This window comes from Bolinopsis microptera, chromosome 10 (assembly GCF_026151205.1).
Source record: "Bolinopsis microptera isolate Bmic1 chromosome 10, MBARI_Bmic_1.0, whole genome shotgun sequence".
NCBI lineage: Eukaryota > Metazoa > Ctenophora > Tentaculata > Lobata > Bolinopsidae > Bolinopsis > Bolinopsis microptera.
Genome location: NC_087081.1, coordinates 925,386 through 946,124, shown reverse-complemented (window position 1 = coordinate 946,124; position 20,739 = coordinate 925,386). Strand labels below are relative to the sequence as shown.

General features: G+C 37.5%; 2 protein-coding genes and 2 long non-coding RNA genes across 11 annotated transcripts in view; 1 reads left to right on the top strand and 3 right to left on the bottom strand.

Moving 5' to 3' along the window:
* The window catches only part of LOC134822131 (glucose-6-phosphate exchanger SLC37A2-like), a 104,507-nt gene that overhangs the window by 68,191 nt on the left and 15,577 nt on the right, over positions 1–20,739 (bottom strand). For 2 of the 8 annotated variants that reach the window (XM_063833039.1, XM_063833036.1), the window contains exons 1-3: positions 20,319–20,344; positions 1,378–1,477; positions 1,071–1,147 (exon numbers count right to left, since the gene is read on the bottom strand). The exons of 3 other annotated variants lie outside the window; for them this stretch is intronic. In XM_063833039.1, the coding sequence (XP_063689109.1) occupies positions 1,071–1,147; positions 1,378–1,466 (166 nt within the window). In that variant the 5' untranslated portion in view covers positions 1,467–1,477; positions 20,319–20,344. Of the gene's footprint in view, positions 1–1,070; positions 1,148–1,377; positions 1,478–20,318; positions 20,348–20,739 lie in introns of those variants that run through there. 3 more of the 8 variants (XM_063833042.1, XM_063833041.1, XM_063833040.1) reach the window with 2 other exon arrangements.
* LOC134822137 (uncharacterized) lies at positions 3,713–4,386 on the top strand. The gene is made up of 2 exons (XR_010161136.1): positions 3,713–3,903; positions 4,032–4,386. It is a non-coding gene; the product is annotated as an uncharacterized LOC134822137 (long non-coding RNA).
* On the bottom strand, positions 8,860–12,009 carry LOC134822138 (uncharacterized). Its single transcript, XR_010161137.1, has 3 exons — positions 10,859–12,009; positions 9,439–9,568; positions 8,860–9,264 (listed from the first exon to the last, which is right to left on the bottom strand). It is a non-coding gene; the product is annotated as an uncharacterized LOC134822138 (long non-coding RNA).
* On the bottom strand, positions 15,769–20,360 carry LOC134822133 (uncharacterized). Its single transcript, XM_063833044.1, has 2 exons — positions 20,158–20,360; positions 15,769–20,023 (listed from the first exon to the last, which is right to left on the bottom strand). The coding sequence occupies exon 2, from the start codon at positions 19,739–19,741 to the stop codon at positions 18,737–18,739; it is 1,005 nt and encodes a 334-aa protein (XP_063689114.1). The 5' UTR covers positions 19,742–20,023; positions 20,158–20,360; the 3' UTR covers positions 15,769–18,736.

The following is a 20,739-nucleotide window of genomic DNA, read 5'->3' as shown; positions in this document are numbered from 1 at the left end:
CATTTATAATGTAACTGTGATAGGGTTATTTGAGGTTGGAAACTGGCTGGAACAAGCCAATTGTAGAGTGTCATCAGTGTAGTAGTTGGAGAATTCTAGTCATGATTCAATTACAGTCAAGAAATGATTGAAGGATTGATAATGGAAAGTTGTATACATTTTAAAATTATTTGTGGTCATATCCCTCGCACATTAAGGCCTCCATAGTCCATAGTAAATGAAGTACTTCGAGTCTATATACATACTCTTCAATATCAATTCGAATATTTTACTGGTAAATGTCTGAATCTAAGCCTAGCAGGACATTTCATGTATGGCTACTTTCTTAAGACATTGTTTCTTTAAATGAACTCCAGTCCCCGCTAACCATATGAATTTGTGTGTTGAGTATTTATTTTGTGTACTATTTTAATACGCAGTCGCCCTGAAAATCAAGATCAGTAATCTTAATTTCAATTTTCATTACTGATATAATAAGCGCGTATCAAAGTGCCATTTTACATTCTATTTCTTCTCACACATCTGTCCGGTACCGGCAAACTTGATAGCGGTGAAACATGAGAATTATTTTGTAAGACAGAATTAATACGGAAAATCACGGGACAAGTAAAGTAATTTGAGTTGGAATTTTACGATTCAGATCGAATTTCATACATTGTACATAATGTGTGTTCAATAGATAAGATACTGAAAACGTGATAAGGAGGTTGACTGTCTAGTTTGAATTTCACAACATATAAATATAGCTGATCACGATTTACACATGCATTTTGAAAGCTCGGACTGCTAAAACAACTTTTCGTATCACTTTTATGTTTTAAACAAATCCCCCTCCAGATAGAGATATATTGTTTCTATTAATTTTTAATATCAAAATTATTCACTGATATTTGTTTATTTACTCAAAGTTAGATACCGTAAACAATTTAAAAACAGTTGTTATCCAAGTTGTAAACCTCAAAGAATCTGACTGAGAGTGATGTGAGCAAATGTGTTTAAACGTTATATTACTAAACAGAAACTTCAAATCATAGCCTCGAAAATATAACCAAAAAGAAAACGTTATTTACCAACTCCTAGACTCTTTCTGTTCATGTGATAGGACATATATACAAAGAAAGTTAGTGCCAAAATCCAGCATTTGTACCTGAAAAAAAAGCTATATATTTACGACTTAAAATGTTGATACATGACACATTCAATTCAATTCATTTAACATATGATATCAACATTTGAAAGTTATGGAGAGTGTTTTATAACTCAATTAAATTTTTAAATTGGATGCAATCCTAAAAAACAAAATTTCATTGAAATTGCTGTTCTGAAACGTTTGAAAAGCTCCATTAGTGTTAAAATCATCTTAAACGAAACACTTACACAATGTTGCGAGGAGGGGAAGGACCAGTAGCATGCTTGAAGCATTTGATTCCCAAAGGTACCGGGTCATATCGCATTCCGGAACCCATGGGGGCGGGGCCTAATCAAAGTTAGAGAGTGAACAAGTCAAATTGGCACATTAAAAAGGATTTTTAAATGAAAGGTTGATACCTTAAATTAGGTAGAGTGGAACTGTAGCTAAAATTTATAAAGCAAAGTTCCTTTCTATTTCCTTTTCAAACAGCAGCAGTGCAAAATAAAATTGGGAAAATCATTTATCTCTAAAGTATAAGAAAAATAAAGCTTTTTTGCCGTCCCCTTGACCGAAATTTTGCGGTTTTGACTGACATTTTTACCAGTGACCAATCAGTGAGGTCAGTAAGAGTGACATTAGTCGCCATCAAGGTACTGGAAGCAGTATATCCGGAGAAAACTTTGATACAACCGGTAGGACTGGCTTAGTGGCTCAGTTGGTTAATCCGGGCCTGGTATTGCTTGAGGTACCAGGTTCGATTCCCGACTCTGCCACTAGCCGTGGGGTGAGCGTCGTCGACGCTCAGCTAAGGATCCTGAGTGGTCTATGCAGCCCCCCGGTCCACTCAGCCAAATACTCGAGAAATCGGGTGTGAGGGTTAAATGAGGAGCTGCCCATTGCAGCAAAGTCTCGGGCGAAGAAAGTATGGTACACACTACCTTAACCGTCACTGGCCTAATGTATAATTGAATCCTTCGGCTTCCTGTAATTGGCTGGTTACACACTTGTGTAACAATGTGGCTGTTGGAATGTCCGAAGTAAAATAAGAGTTGAGATAAAAAAAATATTAGAATTTCAGCTTTCCGCGACCCAAATTTCAATGTTTTGACTCAATTTTTATTGAATGACCATATTACAAGGTAACTGAGGACGGCACAAGACACGATTGAGGTACTCAAAGTTCTATTCCCAAAGAAAGCTTGGATAAACGGAAAATCATCATATATAAAAAGATATTTTTGGACGATTTGTGAAGAGGAGCTTTTCTGTCGTAATTTCTTTGACCAAAAGGCATTTTGACTGTATTTTTGACCAGAGACTTATTGGTGCGGTCATTGAGAGTGAAGACCAATACTGATATATGGACATGTTCATTTGAGTTTGAGGATATTGGTCAATATTAGTGGCCCTATTAAAAGACACAGCGTATAGTTGACTTTGTCACACTATGAAATTATTTAAACCCTTGATGGTTAGGATAATCGTCTCATCCCCTAGGCAAACTTTGTCACATAACGATGTCCTGATCAGGTGATGAGATATCGCCTGAATACGGCCTGCACGGAAATTATTACTTTGTCACACTATAAACATGTGACGGAGTAAATATGGACCCCTTGCTGCTGTGTTTGACCAAATTTTCAAGTGTCCAGATGATAGGATGGGTACATATGACTATTACCTACATATTTGACGACTTTTTTCGTTAAATGGTGCGCCCAGGTTTACTCCGTCACATATTTAAGAAAATATATGAGGAATGTTTAGGACACCCTGACAAGGAATGTTGAGTAGTGTAGGATTACTTGATGATATCTATGACATTCAAGTGCATTTTAAAGCAATTTGCCCTTGAGTATGATAATTATAACCAGTTTTATCGTGTTCGGCGTCCTAGGAAACATAGGGTCACATGATTTTCGCTTCGATTTTCAATATTAACAAAAAATCCTTTTATTTTAAATTCTCTGGCCCAGCTGCCTGCTGTGTTTCAGAAGGTGATACCAGATCGAGATGCTGGATGCTGCGATAATTGCGCAGCTCCTCTAATTGGATCCAATTACACGTGATACACTATATTATTCCATATAAGGCCTGGTCAGAAAGCTTGAGCTCTGGTGACGTCACGAGATATCCTAGTCAGCATTCGACACGTTACGAATGTGATCACGTGACCAAGGATTTACGAATCAAGGTCACGTGATAGGATTGGCGGCCACGTGACTTCAGTAGTTCAGTTATCCCTTATATGGCACAAGTAGCTGCAACTGATCAGCTCTTAATTGGGCTGAAATCATTGACAGGCCTATAATTACTCATTTTCAATGACCGATATCTCGATTTTTAATAGGATTAGAGCGTAAAACGAATGCTTCCCGGAATCAGCACAATGAAGAGAACAAGATCCTATTGGATTTTCAATTATTCATCTCCCACCGGTAGGTTCTATGCACGGTGGTAAAACCCCCTTCCGTTCAGCAGGTTCTTTCGTTGTAATTTATAAACCAAGTACTGTCTAAATAAAAATGGGGTGGGTCTATCAGTATTGATTTTTTTGTGGTACAACCACTTGTTATAATATATGAGTTCTAAGATTATTCTTTGTATTATAAATATATATTATAGCTAATGTGAGAAGGTGTCACGGTGAAGAAGAGGTAAAGAAGAGATCCAACGAGGAAGGAGTAACAGAAGGTGTGTTAGAGTAACAGTGCTGTGTAGAAGGTGTACCAGCCTGCGAAGTCCTTCGTGGATAGTGTAGTAGAACACCGGTAGGTTCTAGTCTAGGTTATAGTTTAGGTTTATTCTTTTATATTGATTGATGATAGTTGTAGGTTTATATATTTCTTATGTTGTAAATGATTCATATTTATTGTATTACTTATGAATCATATTTCAGGTGTTTTTAGTGTGTGTGTGTAGTATTGTAGTGGAGTGTGGAACGAAGATAAGAAGATATAGTAAACAGTAGCTAGGAGTGTAAGTAGTAGTCAACTAGAAGAAAGAAGATAGTAACGAAGAAGTGTAATTTGTATAAACATAGTTTTAGTAATATATTTTAGTAGGAAGTAAAGACTTTTAGTTCGGATATTATTTGGTGATATTTTAGTGTAGTAGTTTTAGTAAGTAGTTAGTTAGTAGTTAGTTTATAGTGGGAATCGGGTACAGGTCTAGGGAGGTTAGTGAGTAAGTGAATTATTATAATATCTAGTGTTAATTTATTAACACCTTCTATTTCAGTTTATTTATTATAATTCCGAGTTTTATTTTGTATTAACATTCCATTTAATTGTGTATCAAGAATAGGTTGTAACAGTGGTAGCAGGAAGAAAACCATCAGGAGTCAAAGAAAAGTAAAGTGTAAAAGTAAAGTAAAGTGTTAAAAGTAAAGTAAAGTGTAAAAGAAAAGTAAAGTTTAAAGTAAAGATTTAAAGTAAAGTAAAGATGGGTAGTGAAAGAATACCAGTATTGAATGATGCGACAGATTATGGTCTATGGAAGAAAGAAGTCAATATATGGGTACTTGGAACTCAAGCTAAAGAAGCACAACAGGCGGCCAGATTGATTGGATTTATGTCTGGAAAAGCTCACGAAGCAGCTATACAGATTCTACCTGCAGAACTTGGAACTGTAGCGAAGCTGACAAGTGAGTTGGACAAACTCTTCTTGAAAGATGACACACAAAGCTTGTTTCAAGCTATCGAAGAATTTGAGCAGTACAATCGCTCTAAAGAAGATAGTATTGATGATTACATCAGAGGGTTCGAACAGAGATACAAACGACTGAAGTCTCTTCGAGAAGACAAAGATGCTTATGAAGACGGGATCAAGGTCTTCAAGTTACTTCACCAAGCAAGCCTAACATCAGAACAGAAAAGACTCATACGAGCAACAACAGAAACACTGACGTATGATGGCATGGTGAAAGCTCTAAAACGTACGTTTGGAGATGGTTCTGGAATAATATCCAGTTCAAGCAATGATCAGGGGAAGAGCACAAATCCTTACTTCTCGGAAGCTAGCTCTAGTGGTCTAAAAATCAAAGAAGAACCAGTATTTTATACAAAAGATTCTTACCACAGCAGCAGCTCAGCAAGTGACAGAAGTGGATATTGTTCGTCTGGTAGTGACAAAAGAAACCAGCATAGCAGTACAAGTGACGGAGAACAAGAAGATGAAGAGAATGTTCTGTATTTCCAAGGTGGTAAGTACCAAAAGGTAAGAAATACACAAAGACCAGAAGAGAAATCCTACCAAAGACCCAACTCTACAGAGCCGTTCCAAAGACAAAGACCTACTGGACAATCCTACCAAAGACAAAGTCCAAACTACTATCAGAGAGAAGGTTTTATGAATAAGGCAGAGAATTTCAAGAAAACAACCTGTCTAATATGTGGATCGCCAGAACATAGAGTAATTGGGTGTCCCTATAACACGTTCAATGCCAAGAAGAAAGAAGATAACAAAAGATTAACGTTCTTAACAAATGTAATACAATTGGAATCTGAAGTTGCTCTCCCAGAGAGAGACGAAAGATACACATTTTTCATCGGAGAAACGGTGAATAAAGCCCTACTGGATACAGGGGCAAGTTCTACTGTCTGTGGAAAACAATGGTTGAGGATCTATGAAGAATCATTATCGCCAGAAGAGACTATGAAGATAAAAAGTGAACATTGCGAAACAACGTTCCGTTTTGGAGACGGAAACAGAGTCAAATCTACTCAGCTGGTTTCGCTACCAGTAAAAATGTTCGGAAGAAACATCACTCTAAAAACTTACGTAGTAGATAGTGAAATACCGTTGTTACTATCAAGACAAACGATGAATGAATTTCGTTTCGTTATAGACATGTGGCAGAAGAAAGTCTTTGCAATGGGAGGAGAAGAACACATTTTAGATACTCAATCAGGGCATCTAGTAGTGTCTATTGGAAGGAGTGAAGACACAGTATCTTCAGTAAAAGAAGAGACTGCTTTTTTAGTGGATATAAACGACTCAAAGAAAACAGCTAATCATCTCCATAGATATTTTGCTCATGGTTCTACCACAAAGATCGGAGAATGGATAAAGACGACAAAGATTCCCAATGTTACTGAGGTAATTAAAGAACTTGAAATATGTGAAAAATCTTGCGACTGGTGCATGAAATACAAGTCACGTGAGAAGCCCCACCGTAAAGTTGCTATCCCTAGCGGAAACACATTTAACGATGTTGTAGCGGTAGACTTGAAGAAGCTAGATAACGGAATTTGGATTGTTCATTATATAGATACTGTGACCAGATTTACTGTGGCAGCTCCGTTAAAGACAAAGACTGGAAAAGAAATAATGACAAAGACCTTCAATCACTGGATCTCAATCTTCGGGAGAATGAACACCTTGATGAGTGATAATGGAGGAGAGTTTGTAAATGATGACTTTCTTGAGATGTGCTCAATGTGCTCAATTAACTTTAAAACCTCACCTGCATCTTCACCTTGGTGCAATGGTATGATCGAAAGACATCACTCTCTGCTATCTGGGATGGTTAATGCTATACTTGAAGAACAAAACTGTAACATCGAGATTGCTATTGCCTGGGCATGTAATGCGAAGAACTCATTAAATAACGTATTCGGTTTTTCACCGTATCAGCTGGTTTTTGGGAGGACCCCTTCAGTACCATCAGTGCTAGAATATGAAAATCTACCTGTACTAAACGGGACCACAGCTAGTAAAATAGTGGCAGAGAACCTGTATGCTATGGAAACAGCCCGGAAGAAATTTATAGAATTGGAGAATTCTGCAAAGTTAAAAAGAGTGCTTCGTGAACGAGTATATGAGTCCAATAACGCTAAGTACACTGCAGGAGATCAAGTATACTACAAGAAAGACAAAACTTTCCTTGGTCCTGGGTATGTAGTTGGTCAGTTAGCCAATTCGGTGCTGATTAAACACGGAGGAGCCCTAATCCGTGTTAACCCCTGCAAGATAGTGCTAAAGAAAAGAGCTGACGAGATGATAAATGGAGAGAGCTCACCTACTGATGAAGAACCAGAGAAAGAGCAAAGACCTCACCCAGAGACAAAGGCTCATGACTCTCATGAGAGTGAGGGAGAGAAAAGAAACTCCTCAAAGAAGAAGACACAGTTATACGAGAGCGTGTATAATTCAGACTCAGAAGAAGACGGAGTCTCAACATCTACTTCAGCAGTTAACGACGAAATTGATACTTCGTCTATAGAAGTACATCAAGCGGAGACCGAACCTTTACCACAAGAAGCCACTCCTATGGTGGCTTATGTCCGCCATCGTTTTTTTTTTCGATTCGAAAAACATTGAATCGAAAAAAAAACGATGGCGGACATGAGCCATGGCTCATATCCGCCATCGTTTTTTTTTCGATTAAAAAAAACCGACGTCAAATCATTTTCCATTTTAATATTGAATCGGAATGTCATGGCTCATATCCGCCATCGTTTTTTTTCGATTTAAAAAAAACCGACGTCAAATCATTTTCCATTTTAATATTGAATCGGAATGTCATGGCTCATATCCGCCATCGTTTTTTTTTTCGATTTAAAAAAAAACCGACGTCAAATCATTTTCCATTTTAATATTGAATCGGAATGTCATGGCTCATGTCCGCCATCGTTTTTTAATTGACTCGGAAAAAAACCGACGTCAAATTAAATTTTCCATTTTAATATTGAATCGCAAAAAAAACGATGGCGGACATGAGCCATGGCTCATATCCGCCATCGTTTTTAAAAAAGTTCACTCAAAAATGAAATGACTTCGTTTGAAATTGCACGAAAATGTCTCCGCGCGTTACAGTAAGTTAATTTACTTGTTCAATTGCATGCGCGCCCCACGCGCGCTCCCAGGCCATCAGATGTGTCTCAAAAATATAGACGGATGACTTTTTGTCATATTATGTATAATAATTTTGTTTAATTTATCAAGTTGTGTTAAATTTAATGCATTCTCATTTCTGCTCGTAATCAGAAACCTTATCTACCTGTGTAATCAGCTGTTGATGAGGCCCGTTAACGAGGTCCACGCCCTGCTCCAAATAACCACTAGCAGGACACCAAGTCAGCAAATGACACTCGCATTTAATTGCTAATTACACCAAATGAGTTACTCAAGTTTAGCATCACATGATTTCCACCTTGGGACCAAAACCAGGCCGGTAGCATACAAAATTGGCGGCATATTGGACAACTTGAAAATAATAGTCATGAGGCCGAGGGCCAAGGCTGAGGCTGCTATATCCTGCAGCTCGTATGAGGTCTGGTTTTGTTAGACCCTATTATAACATTATACCTGGATGGCTTATTTAAATAAAGGTATATTCCAAACTTGGAGCGTAGTGTGCAGAAAACGAAATCGTTAAATACATTGTATAGTTATTGATTCCCATTTAATTAGTCCAAAACACAGATGAATAAGTGTAGAAATGATACACGTGATTTTTGTCAATAATTTCTTTGATCAGGTTATAATATATAAGATTTGTGTATCAAAAGTTACATGCTCATAAACAAAATTTCAATCCGAATTATCGGGCCATTATAACATTCGTATTTTGTACCTTTTAACTTTTTAACCCAAAGTCTAATGATTTGAAATCTTACTGTTCTGCTAAGAATACTCTTTAGTTTTATTCGACCAGCATGAAAACGCAGCCAGCCAGCACGAGATTGAATTCAAAACGTTTCGAAAAACTAAAACCTTAAATACAGCTTAATCAATAAATCATGTAATCCTAAAAAAGGCTCGATATCCAAAAGTTCGAAGTATCAATTAACGATACATAATATTACTCTAAGACCCCAATTTATCTCAAACATATGCTATGTAAATATAATCTATCATCAAAACAGATTTCACGATTTGAAACAAACTTTAACTTTAACTTACGTGTCCAAAATTATCTCTGTAATAATATATCATAATATTTAAATTGGAAATTCTTCTTAACTGATTATTCGAAGTACAGCCGATAGCCAATTTATCGATAAGTTTGTGGTATTAAATATGCAGATGTACGAATAAGTTATACAATCGTCTAGTGTTCATTGGCAGCATTTTTTATCGGCATACAATATTGTCTGGCATCCTGAACTGAGGTGCAATACCATACCCTGAAATGATTTATACCATTAATTATCATATTGATATTCTTGGTGATTTTACAAAATCTAAGCATATCAATATTCAAAGATTCAATATGACAATCATTCACTTTCGACAGGTTTTAAAATTAATCCCCCCGGCCCCCCCCCCCCCCCCCCCCCCCCCGTTCAATTATAATTTACCTCTCGGTAGTGCTGAATAAGATAGCTATAGTATTCAACATTTCAACTGTTTTGTCATCTTCGACATCCCCAGATTTGATGCTGTTAATAACTTCCTCGATGTCGTTACGGTCAGTTCGACTCCACATTCCTGGTTATATGATAGAGTATAATAATGCTTTAAAATCGATGAGCCTCATACTTCTGATTCTAGATTATCCAATGCTGTGTATTCTGGATTTTTTTTTCCCAGCAAAAATTTGGTCCGAAAATGGGAGAGAAAAAAGAAGGGAGAGAGATGGAGAGAGATGGAGAGAGACAGGGGGAAGAGAGAGGGAGAGAGATGGAGACAAAAAGGGAGAGAGAGAGAGAGAGAGAGAGAGAGAGAGAGAGAGAGAGAGAGAGAGAGAGAGAGAGAGAGAGAGAGAGAGAGAGAGAGAGAGAGAGAGAGAGAGAGAGAGAGAGAGAGAGGGAGAGAGAGAGAGACAGAGAGAGACAGATAGAGACAGAGAGAGAGAGAGACAGAGAGATAGAGAGAGAGAGAGAGAGAGAGAGAGAGAGAGAGAGAGAGAGAGAGAGAGAGAGAGAGAGAGAGAGAGAGAGAGAGAGAGAGAGAGAGAGAGAGAGAGAGAGAGAGAGAGAGAGAGAGAGAAAGAGACACAGGCGGACAGAGAAAGTGGGAGAGAGATGGATACAAAGGGGTTAGATAGACAGGGAGACACAGACAGAGGAGAGAGATAGAGAAAGAGATAGTTAGGGAGAAAGAGAGAGGGGAGAGATAGGGAAAGAGAGAGGGAGGGAGAGAGGTAGAGAGATAGGGAGAGAGATAGGGAGAGAGATGTAGAGAGAGGGGGAGAGAGATGGAGACAGAGAGGGAGTAGATGTGGAAAAAGAGAGATGGGGATTCAATATACAATCATTCACTTTCGACAGATTTAAAATTAAGAGAGAGAGAGAGAGAGAGAGAGAGAGAGAGAGAGAGAGAGAGAGAGAGAGAGAGAGAGAGAGAGAGAGAGAGAGAGAGAGAGAGAGAGAGAGAGAGAGAGAGAGAGAGAGAGAGAGAGAGAGAGAGAGAGAGAGAGAGAGAGAGAGAGAGAGAGAGAGAGAGAGAGAGAGAGAGAGAGAGAGAGAGAGAGAGAGAGAGAGAGAGAGAGAGAGAGAGAGAGAGAGAGAGAGACAGAGAGAGACAGAGAGAGACAGAGAGAGAGAGAGAGATGAAGAGAGAAAAAGGGACAGAGAGAGAGGGACAAGGAGATAGATAAGGAGAATAAGAGAGATGGAGAGATAAGAAAGGACACCTCAACATTCAAATATCATAGCAACAAAGTTCACATGTCAACTGTCGTTTGAAATTGTAATTAGTAAACCACTTGCTCTGTTTGGGCACAACACAAGGGTATTTATTTTTAAATGCACTATCCAGGGATGCTTTATTACATACCTAAGGCATCTGGTATTCAATCTTTGCAGTGCAGTTGTTTCTATCATGGCAGTCCTGAGCGCCAGTCTTTTTCGTCTTTCAGTCATTTTTCATTTCAAATCAATAAGGCAGCACTAGAATTTAGCAATTAAATGCTCTGTGTGCAATACCGAACTATAGTGTGTGCATGTCATCTATTATGTTGGTCTCAATAAATCTGGAAACCATTGAATATGTCTTCCACTGCTCCTCAGTTGATCACAAAGCATTTGAAATAGGGTTTAGGGTTATGACCAGCTGTGTATTTAGATGAAGCAAGGCCAGGAACCCAGCATGGTGAAGGATAAGGACAGTTATCGAGTAAAGAGATCTGTCACTCTACTTTCGTAGCTTTCGACTCCATCAGGATCGTAGTTTGTGCATACAAATACCTTTGATGGAGTAAATGTTAGACAGTGTTTTTATGAATATATCCTGGTGAAAAACTTACTTAATATATATATAGCAACAGTAATATATAACAACAGTATAAGTAGTATTTAAATAAACTTCTGAGAAATCCAATTATGAAGGGTCTTATTTCATCCGAAAAGCTGAAGTTTGAAGGCCATTGAAAACAACCGAAATACCTGACCTATGTGACTTATGTAATATGTAATGAAGACAAATTTGAGTTTCTATGCCATGCTGTCAATCGGTCTAACCCATTGAACCACTTGCCATTTACATGTGAAGTCTACCAGTATTCAACCTCAAAAGGCAATCTTACGCCTGTCCAACAACTTCGGGACCTTGGAGTTACTGTCAGTTCTGACTTGAGCTGGACTTTACATATCAAAGCTATGGCAAACAAGGCACGTCAAAAGACTGCATGGGTATTGAGTGTCTTCCACACCAGAAGCTCCACTATCATGCTGACACTATACAAGTCCATGGTACGCAGTTTACTCGAATACTGCTGCCCATTATGGAATCCATCTGAAGTGTCAGATATACAAGAACTGGAAGGAGTTCAACGGACATTCACATCTCGACCCAGTGGCAAAAATTTAAAAAGTGGCTAGGAATCCAGTCTGGAAAGAAAAAACGGCTATAATAAATTTTTAAAACGGCTATAAATAGCAGGAACCAAACACCTTGATTACTGGGGGAGATTAAAAAACTCTCACTCATGTCTCTACAACGTCGAAGGAACGCTATATCCTGCTACACATGTGGAAGATCCTGATCCTCCATGGGTCCATCAGCAACGATCTGAAGATTAACTTCACTTCAAGACCTCAAACTGGCATTAAAACAGAACTTGTACCCTCCTACGAAGGGGTATTGCTGCTTACCACCAGAGTCTCTATGACAATTCGTTCGCTGTTATTGGCCCACGTCTCTGGAACTGTCTTCCTGATTACATCAACAGGATGGAAGAATTGAACTGGTTCTAGTTTTGATGGAATTATTGCAAGGTTTCCAAGCCTGGGCGTGAAACAAATAGAACGTTCAGATCATTCCTGGTCTTTCCATGGAGGATTTTCCACATATGGAGAATGATGAATCGCTCCTGCCTTCGTTGAAGAGACATTAGAAATAGATCGACCAGGCGTTCCCAGTACTAGTAGTGGAGATGCCCATTCCCATAAATATATACTTTCAACACTACTATTATATAACAAATAATTTGAGGATGACAGTAAAGGTACATTTAACCGACATTTGAAGTCAAGGCGTTGTTTTACTGACAGTTTACGCTGACTAACAATATATTTATATATATATGCAATCTTCAGCACAAGTGTACATCATGTCTGCTAAAATATGATAGTTGCAGCTTAACTATGTAGTAAGAACTAAGAGCAGAGGAAATCAAAACAATTGTGACCTTAAAAGTTATGTAGGTATGCTGAGGGAATTCCAGGAAGGGCATTTATCTTCTTGCATCACTAGACTAGAGATCTTTTTCTTCATCATCATCTTCTTACAAGACTTCTAGTACTGGGTAAGTTTAGACCTGAACTTAACCAACAACACCCACTGTCCTCCTTGGGTGACAGGAGTGTTACTTCTCTCTCCCTCTCTCTGTTGTCTGCCTGGACGTTCCAAGATCTTTTCTGTCTTTGGTAAAGTAGATAGATGTCTCTTTGCCTGGCAGTGAGCTTCTTGGTGCCGCTCCATTTTTTACTACTCTCTTGATCTTCTTTGCTTTTTCTGTACTATTACATCTTACACATTTAAAATAAACATACAAGAATATTTGCTCAATTATGATAGTTACAGGTCAACCAACAACGTTGCAAGCAATTTATAACTTTAAGAGCCACACAGGGAGAGTAAGGAAGAATCAAAATGTAAAACGTGATTAAAATGCTAGGAGAAACCTCAAAAATTTCTATGATTTTAGTCACCTACAAAAATTGTACCTATTGAATCAGAGATGTCGAAGGGATTTCATGTAGGAAAACACCAAACTTAGCTACATTTTATACTTTAGAAGGAAGGATACTGTCGAAATTTGTAATACTCTAATCGTGAAATATCGTTAACTCATTACACCGGTAAAGCCCATTGCAGTTTGCATCGGATCAGCTCCAACATGACAACTTCATGTCAGCCTACAAAATTTTAAAGTATTCACAAAGTTTGGTGGTAATTGGGATGTGACAGGTAAAGATAAGTACATTTCATCTTACGTTGTCTTGAACAAGCTCGAAACGTGGGATAGAAATGTTTCGTATAGCAATCAATTTTTCCTAACAATATTTTTAGAGTTTCGGGAAGAACAAACAAACGCATTGCGCGGCGTTACTATTTTTAAATAAATATTGTTAACCAACATTCAACAAAATTTTTAATATCCCATATACATTTTATATTGTTTAAAATTCGGTTTTAACTATCATCATAAATTAAAATTATAGTTACATAATTTAGTATTACTTTGTCATGTGTCAAAAATTAATTAAACAATGGAATATTAAAATTCTGAATTAGGGTAAATTAAAAACATTTGTTGATTATGCATAATTCAATTATTTCCAAAAATGTTTTATGCTTATATGATAATGTTTTTTTAATTTAGAAATATCAAATATACCTGAAGAATAAAAAATTTTTCGAGATATTAAAAAATCAGAAATTTAATGTATCACGTTGCGACCCCCACGGCACACGGTCGTTTCACTATGGTGGGGGAGCCGCGCACTTCGTGCGCGGCGGGTCATAGTGAAACAAATTTTTTTGGTGAAACAAATTTAAAATTTTATCCTTTATTTTACAATCATAATATAATAATATTTATAAGCCTCCGTTTTGAAAGTTTTAAATTTTAATACATTCACATTTCTATTTAAAATTCAATTTTATGTACAAGTCAATAACTGGCCGCCAAAGCCGCGCATTTTTGAATACAACGTATGACATGAAAAGAAATTTGTTGGCTAAAAATATAATTTATTTTAAAAATTAATAACGACGCGCAACATCAAATATAGTTGGTTGATTTGGTTAAATTTTGATTTAAAAAATAAAACTTTTTAAAATTTAACCAACAAAATTCTTAATATCCCGTTAAAGTTTGTAATTCCTGTATATTTGATTGTACCCTGACAATTGACTCGTCAACAATTGACCCTAACTCTAAATTTTTAATTTACCCTAATTCAGAATTTTAATATTCCATTGTTTAAATTTTTGACACATGACAAAGTAATACTAAATTATGTAACTATAATTTTAATTTATGATGATAATTAAAACCGAATTTTAAACAATATAAAATGTATATGGGATATTAAAAATTTTGTTGAATGTTGGTTAAAAATATTTATTTAAAAATAGTAACGCCGCGCAATGCGTTTGTTTGTTCTTCCCGAAACTCTAAAAATATTGTTAGGAAAAATTGATTGCTATACGAAACATTTCTATCCCACGTTTCGAGCTTGTTCAAGACAACGTAAGATGAAATGTACTTATCTTTACCTGTCACATCCCAATTACCACCAAACTTTGTGAATACTTTAAAATTTTGTAGGCTGACATGAAGTTGTCATGTTGGAGCTGATCCGATGCAAACTGCAATGGGCTTTACCGGTGTAATGAGTTAACGATATTTCACGATTAGAGTATTACAAATTTCGACAGTATCCTTCCTTCTAAAGTATAAAATGTAGCTAAGTTTGGTGTTTTCCTACATGAAATCCCTTCGACATCTCTGATTCAATAGGTACAATTTTTGTAGGTGACTAAAATCATAGAAATTTTTGAGGTTTCTCCTAGCATTTTAATCACGTTTTACATTTTGATTCTTCCTTACTCTCCCTGTGTGGCTCTTAAAGTTATAAATTGCTTGCAACGTTGTTGGTTGACCTGTAACTATCATAATTGAGCAAATATTCTTGTATGTTTATTTTAAATGTGTAAGATGTAATAGTACAGAAAAAGCAAAGAAGATCAAGAGAGTAGTAAAAAATGGAGCGGCACCAAGAAGCTCACTGCCAGGCAAAGAGACATCTATCTACTTTACCAAAGACAGAAAAGATCTTGGAACGTCCAGGCAGACAACAGAGAGAGGGAGAGAGAAGTAACACTCCTGTCACCCAAGGAGGACAGTGGGTGTTGTTGGTTAAGTTCAGGTCTAAACTTACCCAGTACTAGAAGTCTTGTAAGAAGATGATGATGAAGAAAAAGATCTCTAGTCTAGTGATGCAAGAAGATAAATGCCCTTCCTGGAATTCCCTCAGCATACCTACATAACTTTTAAGGTCACAATTGTTTTGATTTCCTCTGCTCTTAGTTCTTACTACATAGTTGAGCTGCAACTATCATATTTTAGCAGACATTAATTAATTAAAATTGAAATTTAAAAACACCACTATTAAGCGTACACTTTTACTCAGCAGTGTCACTACAACTAGTTTACAAAAATACTTTTAAAACTATATATCAAAAGCAAAATAAAGTTCTATGTATAAATTCGTTCATAAAACTTCCAAAAAGCTAATATAATTTAGATAAGTCAAAGAGAGGGTTAAAATTATTAATAAAACATTTTTGCTACCTCAGTGTCAGATAAAGTAAACAAATAGGTCTTCAGTGCGGACTTAAACGCCTCAACAGAATAACATTGTTTAACTGAGTCTGGTAGTGCATTAAAAACTCGTGGACCAACCACACTAAAACTACGATCACCAAAACCCTTGGTTGAACGATAAGGGACTATGAGCCTAACAGTGTGTCCATGGTGAGCATACTTAAACATATCTTGAAGGTACAGTGGCGCTATTCCATTAATAGCCTTAAAAGATAGGAGACATATTTTAAAAATCACTCTTTTAGGTATATTAAGCCAGTGCAATTTATCAAGATCGTCGCCTAGGTGATCAAATTTATATTTTCCAGTTACTGCTTTTGCACAGGCATTTTGAATAAGCTGTAGTTGATGTATGAGGTACTTGGAGATGCCGTAAAACATGGCGTTACAGTAGTCCAAACAAGAAACAACGAGGCTATTAACAATTGTCTTAAGCTGTTTTGTAGTCAGCAGAAACCGTATCTTAGTGAGGTTGCGTAGTGTTAGGAAACATTTCTTCTTCAACTCAACAACATGGTTGCTCATAGTAAGCCCAGAGTCCATATGTATCCCAAGATTCTTAACTGTGCTCACAAATCGAATAGTTGTGTCACTCCCAAAATTCACTCCCTTTATATTGATCTCTTGTAGGACGGACATAGGACCAAAAACGATTATCTGTGTTTTACTGTCATTCATTGCTAGAAAGTATTTTTTCATCCAAGCTCTAATAGATGCAAAGCATCCCCTGAGCTTAGAGAGTAACGTTTCGCACTGGTTGATGGGTTTAAATCTCTTTAAGATCTGGTGGTCATCTGCATACCCATAAATTGTGAAGTCCATTCCTTGTACAAATCTATAGATGGATCTGATATAAAGGTTAAACAGAACAGGTCCCAGAACTGAGCCCTGAGGAACACCAAACTTAATAACTATTTCTTCAGAGAGAGTAGAACCAAGTCGAATTCTCTGAGCACGACCTTTTAGAAAGCTAGTAAACCATTTTAACACAGTGCCCCTTAGTCCTATCTCCTTCATGAGAATGTTCAGTAAGACATCATGGTCTACAGTATCAAACGCCGCCGATAGGTCAAGCATCATGACAACTGTAGCACTCTTTTCATCTGATGCAACTAGAAGATCATTCCATATTCTGATCAATAATGTTTCTGTGCTGAAGGTCTTCTTGTATGCAGACTGTTCTGGGCAGTGGAGATTATGCTTATCTAAGTGATCGTTTAGGCGCTTTAACACCACTCTCTCGATTAGCTTCCCAAGGAAAGTGAGGTTTGAGACAGGGCGAAAGTTTTTCAAGACATTAGGATCAAGAGAGTTACTTTTCAGGAGGGGAACAATATCAGCAAGTTTGACTCCGTCCATTGAACCTTGAGATAAGGATGCATTAACAATCTGTAGAAGTAATGGTAGCAGAATGCTGATGTTCTCTTTAAGCAGTGTAGTAGGTAAGATGTCAGAAGGTGAACATTTGATACCAAACTCGTCAATGATTTCCTTTAGCTCATCTAATGTGACAGGTTCAAAGGTAGACCAGTGGTAGGATTCGGGAGCTTCAGCAGAAGAGTCTGATGGAAGAGTAAACCGATCATGATCCATATCTTTCCTAATGTTATCAATCTTAGATGTAAAGTAGGCGTTAAAGTCTGCTGCTAGCTTTGGAAGATCATCTGTGTAATCTGGCAGAGGATTAGATTGTTTACGGTCTAAATTTCTATTGACCAGCTGCCACAAAGTTCTTGGGTTGCCTTTAGAGTTTTCTACCATATTCTTAAAGTACTCCTTCTTCTTCAGATCAGCCATTTTAGAACATTCTGAGCTGATGTCTCTAAACATGATTTTATCTTCAAGCGTTGCTGTTGGTTTACGAGTTTTTGCCTCGGCTTTTCTTCTCAGCTTTCTGTAGTCCCTGTATTCATTATCAAACCAAGGTGCAGAATCAATAACAGATACCTTCTTGGAGACTATTGGAGCATGCTCATCTAGGAGTTCAGCACACAAGTCGTTCAAGTTGGCAACAGATGTACTCATATCAGTAGTTCCAATTTTCCCAAGATCAATCAAGTTTACTATATCGAAGAGATCACTGGTAAATTGGTCATCATCCACAGTCTTCAAATTTCTGTAAGTGATATCTTTAAAATATTTCTTTTCGAATTCCAAAGAGAAGTCACAATAGACTGGAAAATGATCTGATCCATGCCTATTCACACTATCAACCAAAACCTTGCATTGAAGCTGATTCTTGATAGAGAAGCAGAAGATTTGGTCTAGTGATCCACCAGCAACATGGGTTGGTTCATTAACATGATGATTAAATCCGTAAGACAGAAATAAGTCAAGCGTCTTCCTAACAAGCTTGTCATTCTTATTCTCAAAATGAATGTTCAAGTCCCCAGCAATGACGAGACAATCACACTTCATGGTGATGGCTGACAGAAGTAAATCAAGTTCCTGATGAAAGATAGAGGAGAGATAACCAGGTCGATACAAAGAGACAAACATGACCTTAGTGCCTGTTGCTGTTTTGATTGATGCAGCTGTGTACTCAAATGTAGAGAAAGTAGCAGAGCATTGGAACTGAGACATTGAGTATTCTCCCCTAAACAACAAAGCAGTTCCACCACCTTTTTTGTCTTTCCTGAAATTATGTATGATTCTGTAACCGTAAGACTTAATAATTGCAGTGGTGGGGCAGTTAACATCTGTTAGCCAAGTTTCACAGAATGCAGCAATATCAATGCTTTTGTCTGATAAGTTGCACATAATATCGTTTACTTTGTTAACAAGTGACCATGGATTGAAAAGGAAGAATTTCAGACAGCTCAGTGATTTCTGTCCGTGTTGTGGCTTTGGTAAAAAGGGGTGGTCTTTTTAACTTTCTCCTGCAAATCTTTGAATATGGGGCACAAAACAGGATCATAGGCTGCATGTAGAAGCTCATTGCCATGCTTACCAGCTTTCTTGCAGTTTGAACAACACAATGGAGCGGAGCGATCACATGTCCGTGTTTCATGTGCTCCTGCACAAAAGCCACAGACATGTTCACTTTTGCAATGACCTTGGTGACTTTTGCTATGGTGACCAAATGATTGACAGTTAAAACATCTGAGGACAAAGAAGCTATCATAGACTTTGCAAACTCTCTGAGTTCCAATAAAGAGCTTATCACCTTGTTTAGCAATTGCAGATCGTACAAGATTACTGACACGAACAATAGCTTTGAAGGAGTTCTGGTCATTCTTTAGGGGCACTATAGCTACTACATCAATTTTCTTGTCTTCTATACTGGTACCTGGATCATTGATGAGCAGATCTATTCCATGGTTTTGACTAACTATCATTTCCTTTATTTCCTCCTTCAAGTAATCACGCTCAAGACCAACAACTGTTATTCTTGGTAACTTTGTGGCTACGGTTGATGTACTATGTTGGGGGGAAGCTTTGCTAAGCTTCTCACGCAATGTTTCTGCCTCAGACCTAGAGTTAAGAATAACGGCAGTATCATTAGATTTGAGCTTCATTGTGTTAACAATACTAATCTTATTCTTGATGCAGCTTTCTTCCAACATACTTTTATCGATTGGTTTGCCACTCTGATCATTCTTAATTACAATCATGCTGCGAAGTTTCTCAGTCCTCTGAGAATCATCCCATGGGTTGCAGGGAGTCATTGGAGGTTTTGCTAGAGCATTGTTTTGCTTACTTGGCAAGATTTCCTTAAGCATCTCTTTTACACCGGACAGTTCTTCAGCAAAATTCTGCTTTAACTCCTCAATCTTTCTGTCAACGTAAACATTAGTAGCTCCCCCTGTGCTTTGCTCTGTCATCTCCTCTTTAACTGTAATACAATGGTTACAAAAGAACAAGAATCTGCCAAATCTTTTCTCATAGGACTTGGTGTTAGAAACAGCTGGTCCCAAATGGGAAGTGAAGCTAGATGGGGCACTAACACAATAGGAATCATCTGTGCAGCCTACCGCATGGAAATAGTTTTTACAGTCATAACACTGAACTCTGTAGTCAGGATTAACTCCCTCCTGACAGTGGTTACAACAATCATTTTGTATGATGTTGGGAGCAGCTATGTAGGTCCTTGTACCCTCTGTGTTCTGGGGAGAGAAAGTTATAGATGATATAGGAGAATCAGGCATAGCTAAGTTTAGTAGGTCAGGGGTTGCTGTGTAAGGATTGTAAACTTGTAAGACAGTCGAGACTCCAACAGAAAACAATAAAGACAACCCACCGGAAGAGTTCTGACTTATGGGTCAGATACCCTTTGATAGTTTTGGTTTGAAGGGGAAGAGGGCTATCAAGGATAGAACACTCCTCTAGTAACTGTGTATCGCTTGTGTGTGTATCGCTTTTCAACTTATTGCCACGACATACTTTCAACACGTGCCATACCTCAAATTATTTGTTATATAGTAGTGTTGAAAGTATTAAAACATGATGTACACTTGTGCTGAAGATTGCATATATATATAAATATATTGTTAGTCAGCGTAAACTGTCAGTAAAACAACGCCTTGACTTCAAATGTCGGTAAAATGTACCTTTACTGTCATCCTCAAATTATTTGTTATATAATAGTAGTGTTGAAAGTATATATTTATGGGAATGGGCATCTCCACTACTAGTACTGGGAACGCCTGGTCGATCTATTTCTAATGTCTCTTCAACGAAGGCAGGAGCGATTCATCATTCTCCATATGTGGAAAATCCTCCATGGAAAGACCAGGAATGATCTGAACGTTCTATTTGTTTCACGCCCAGGCTTGGAAACCTTGCAATAATTCCATCAAAACTAGAACCAGTTCAATTCTTC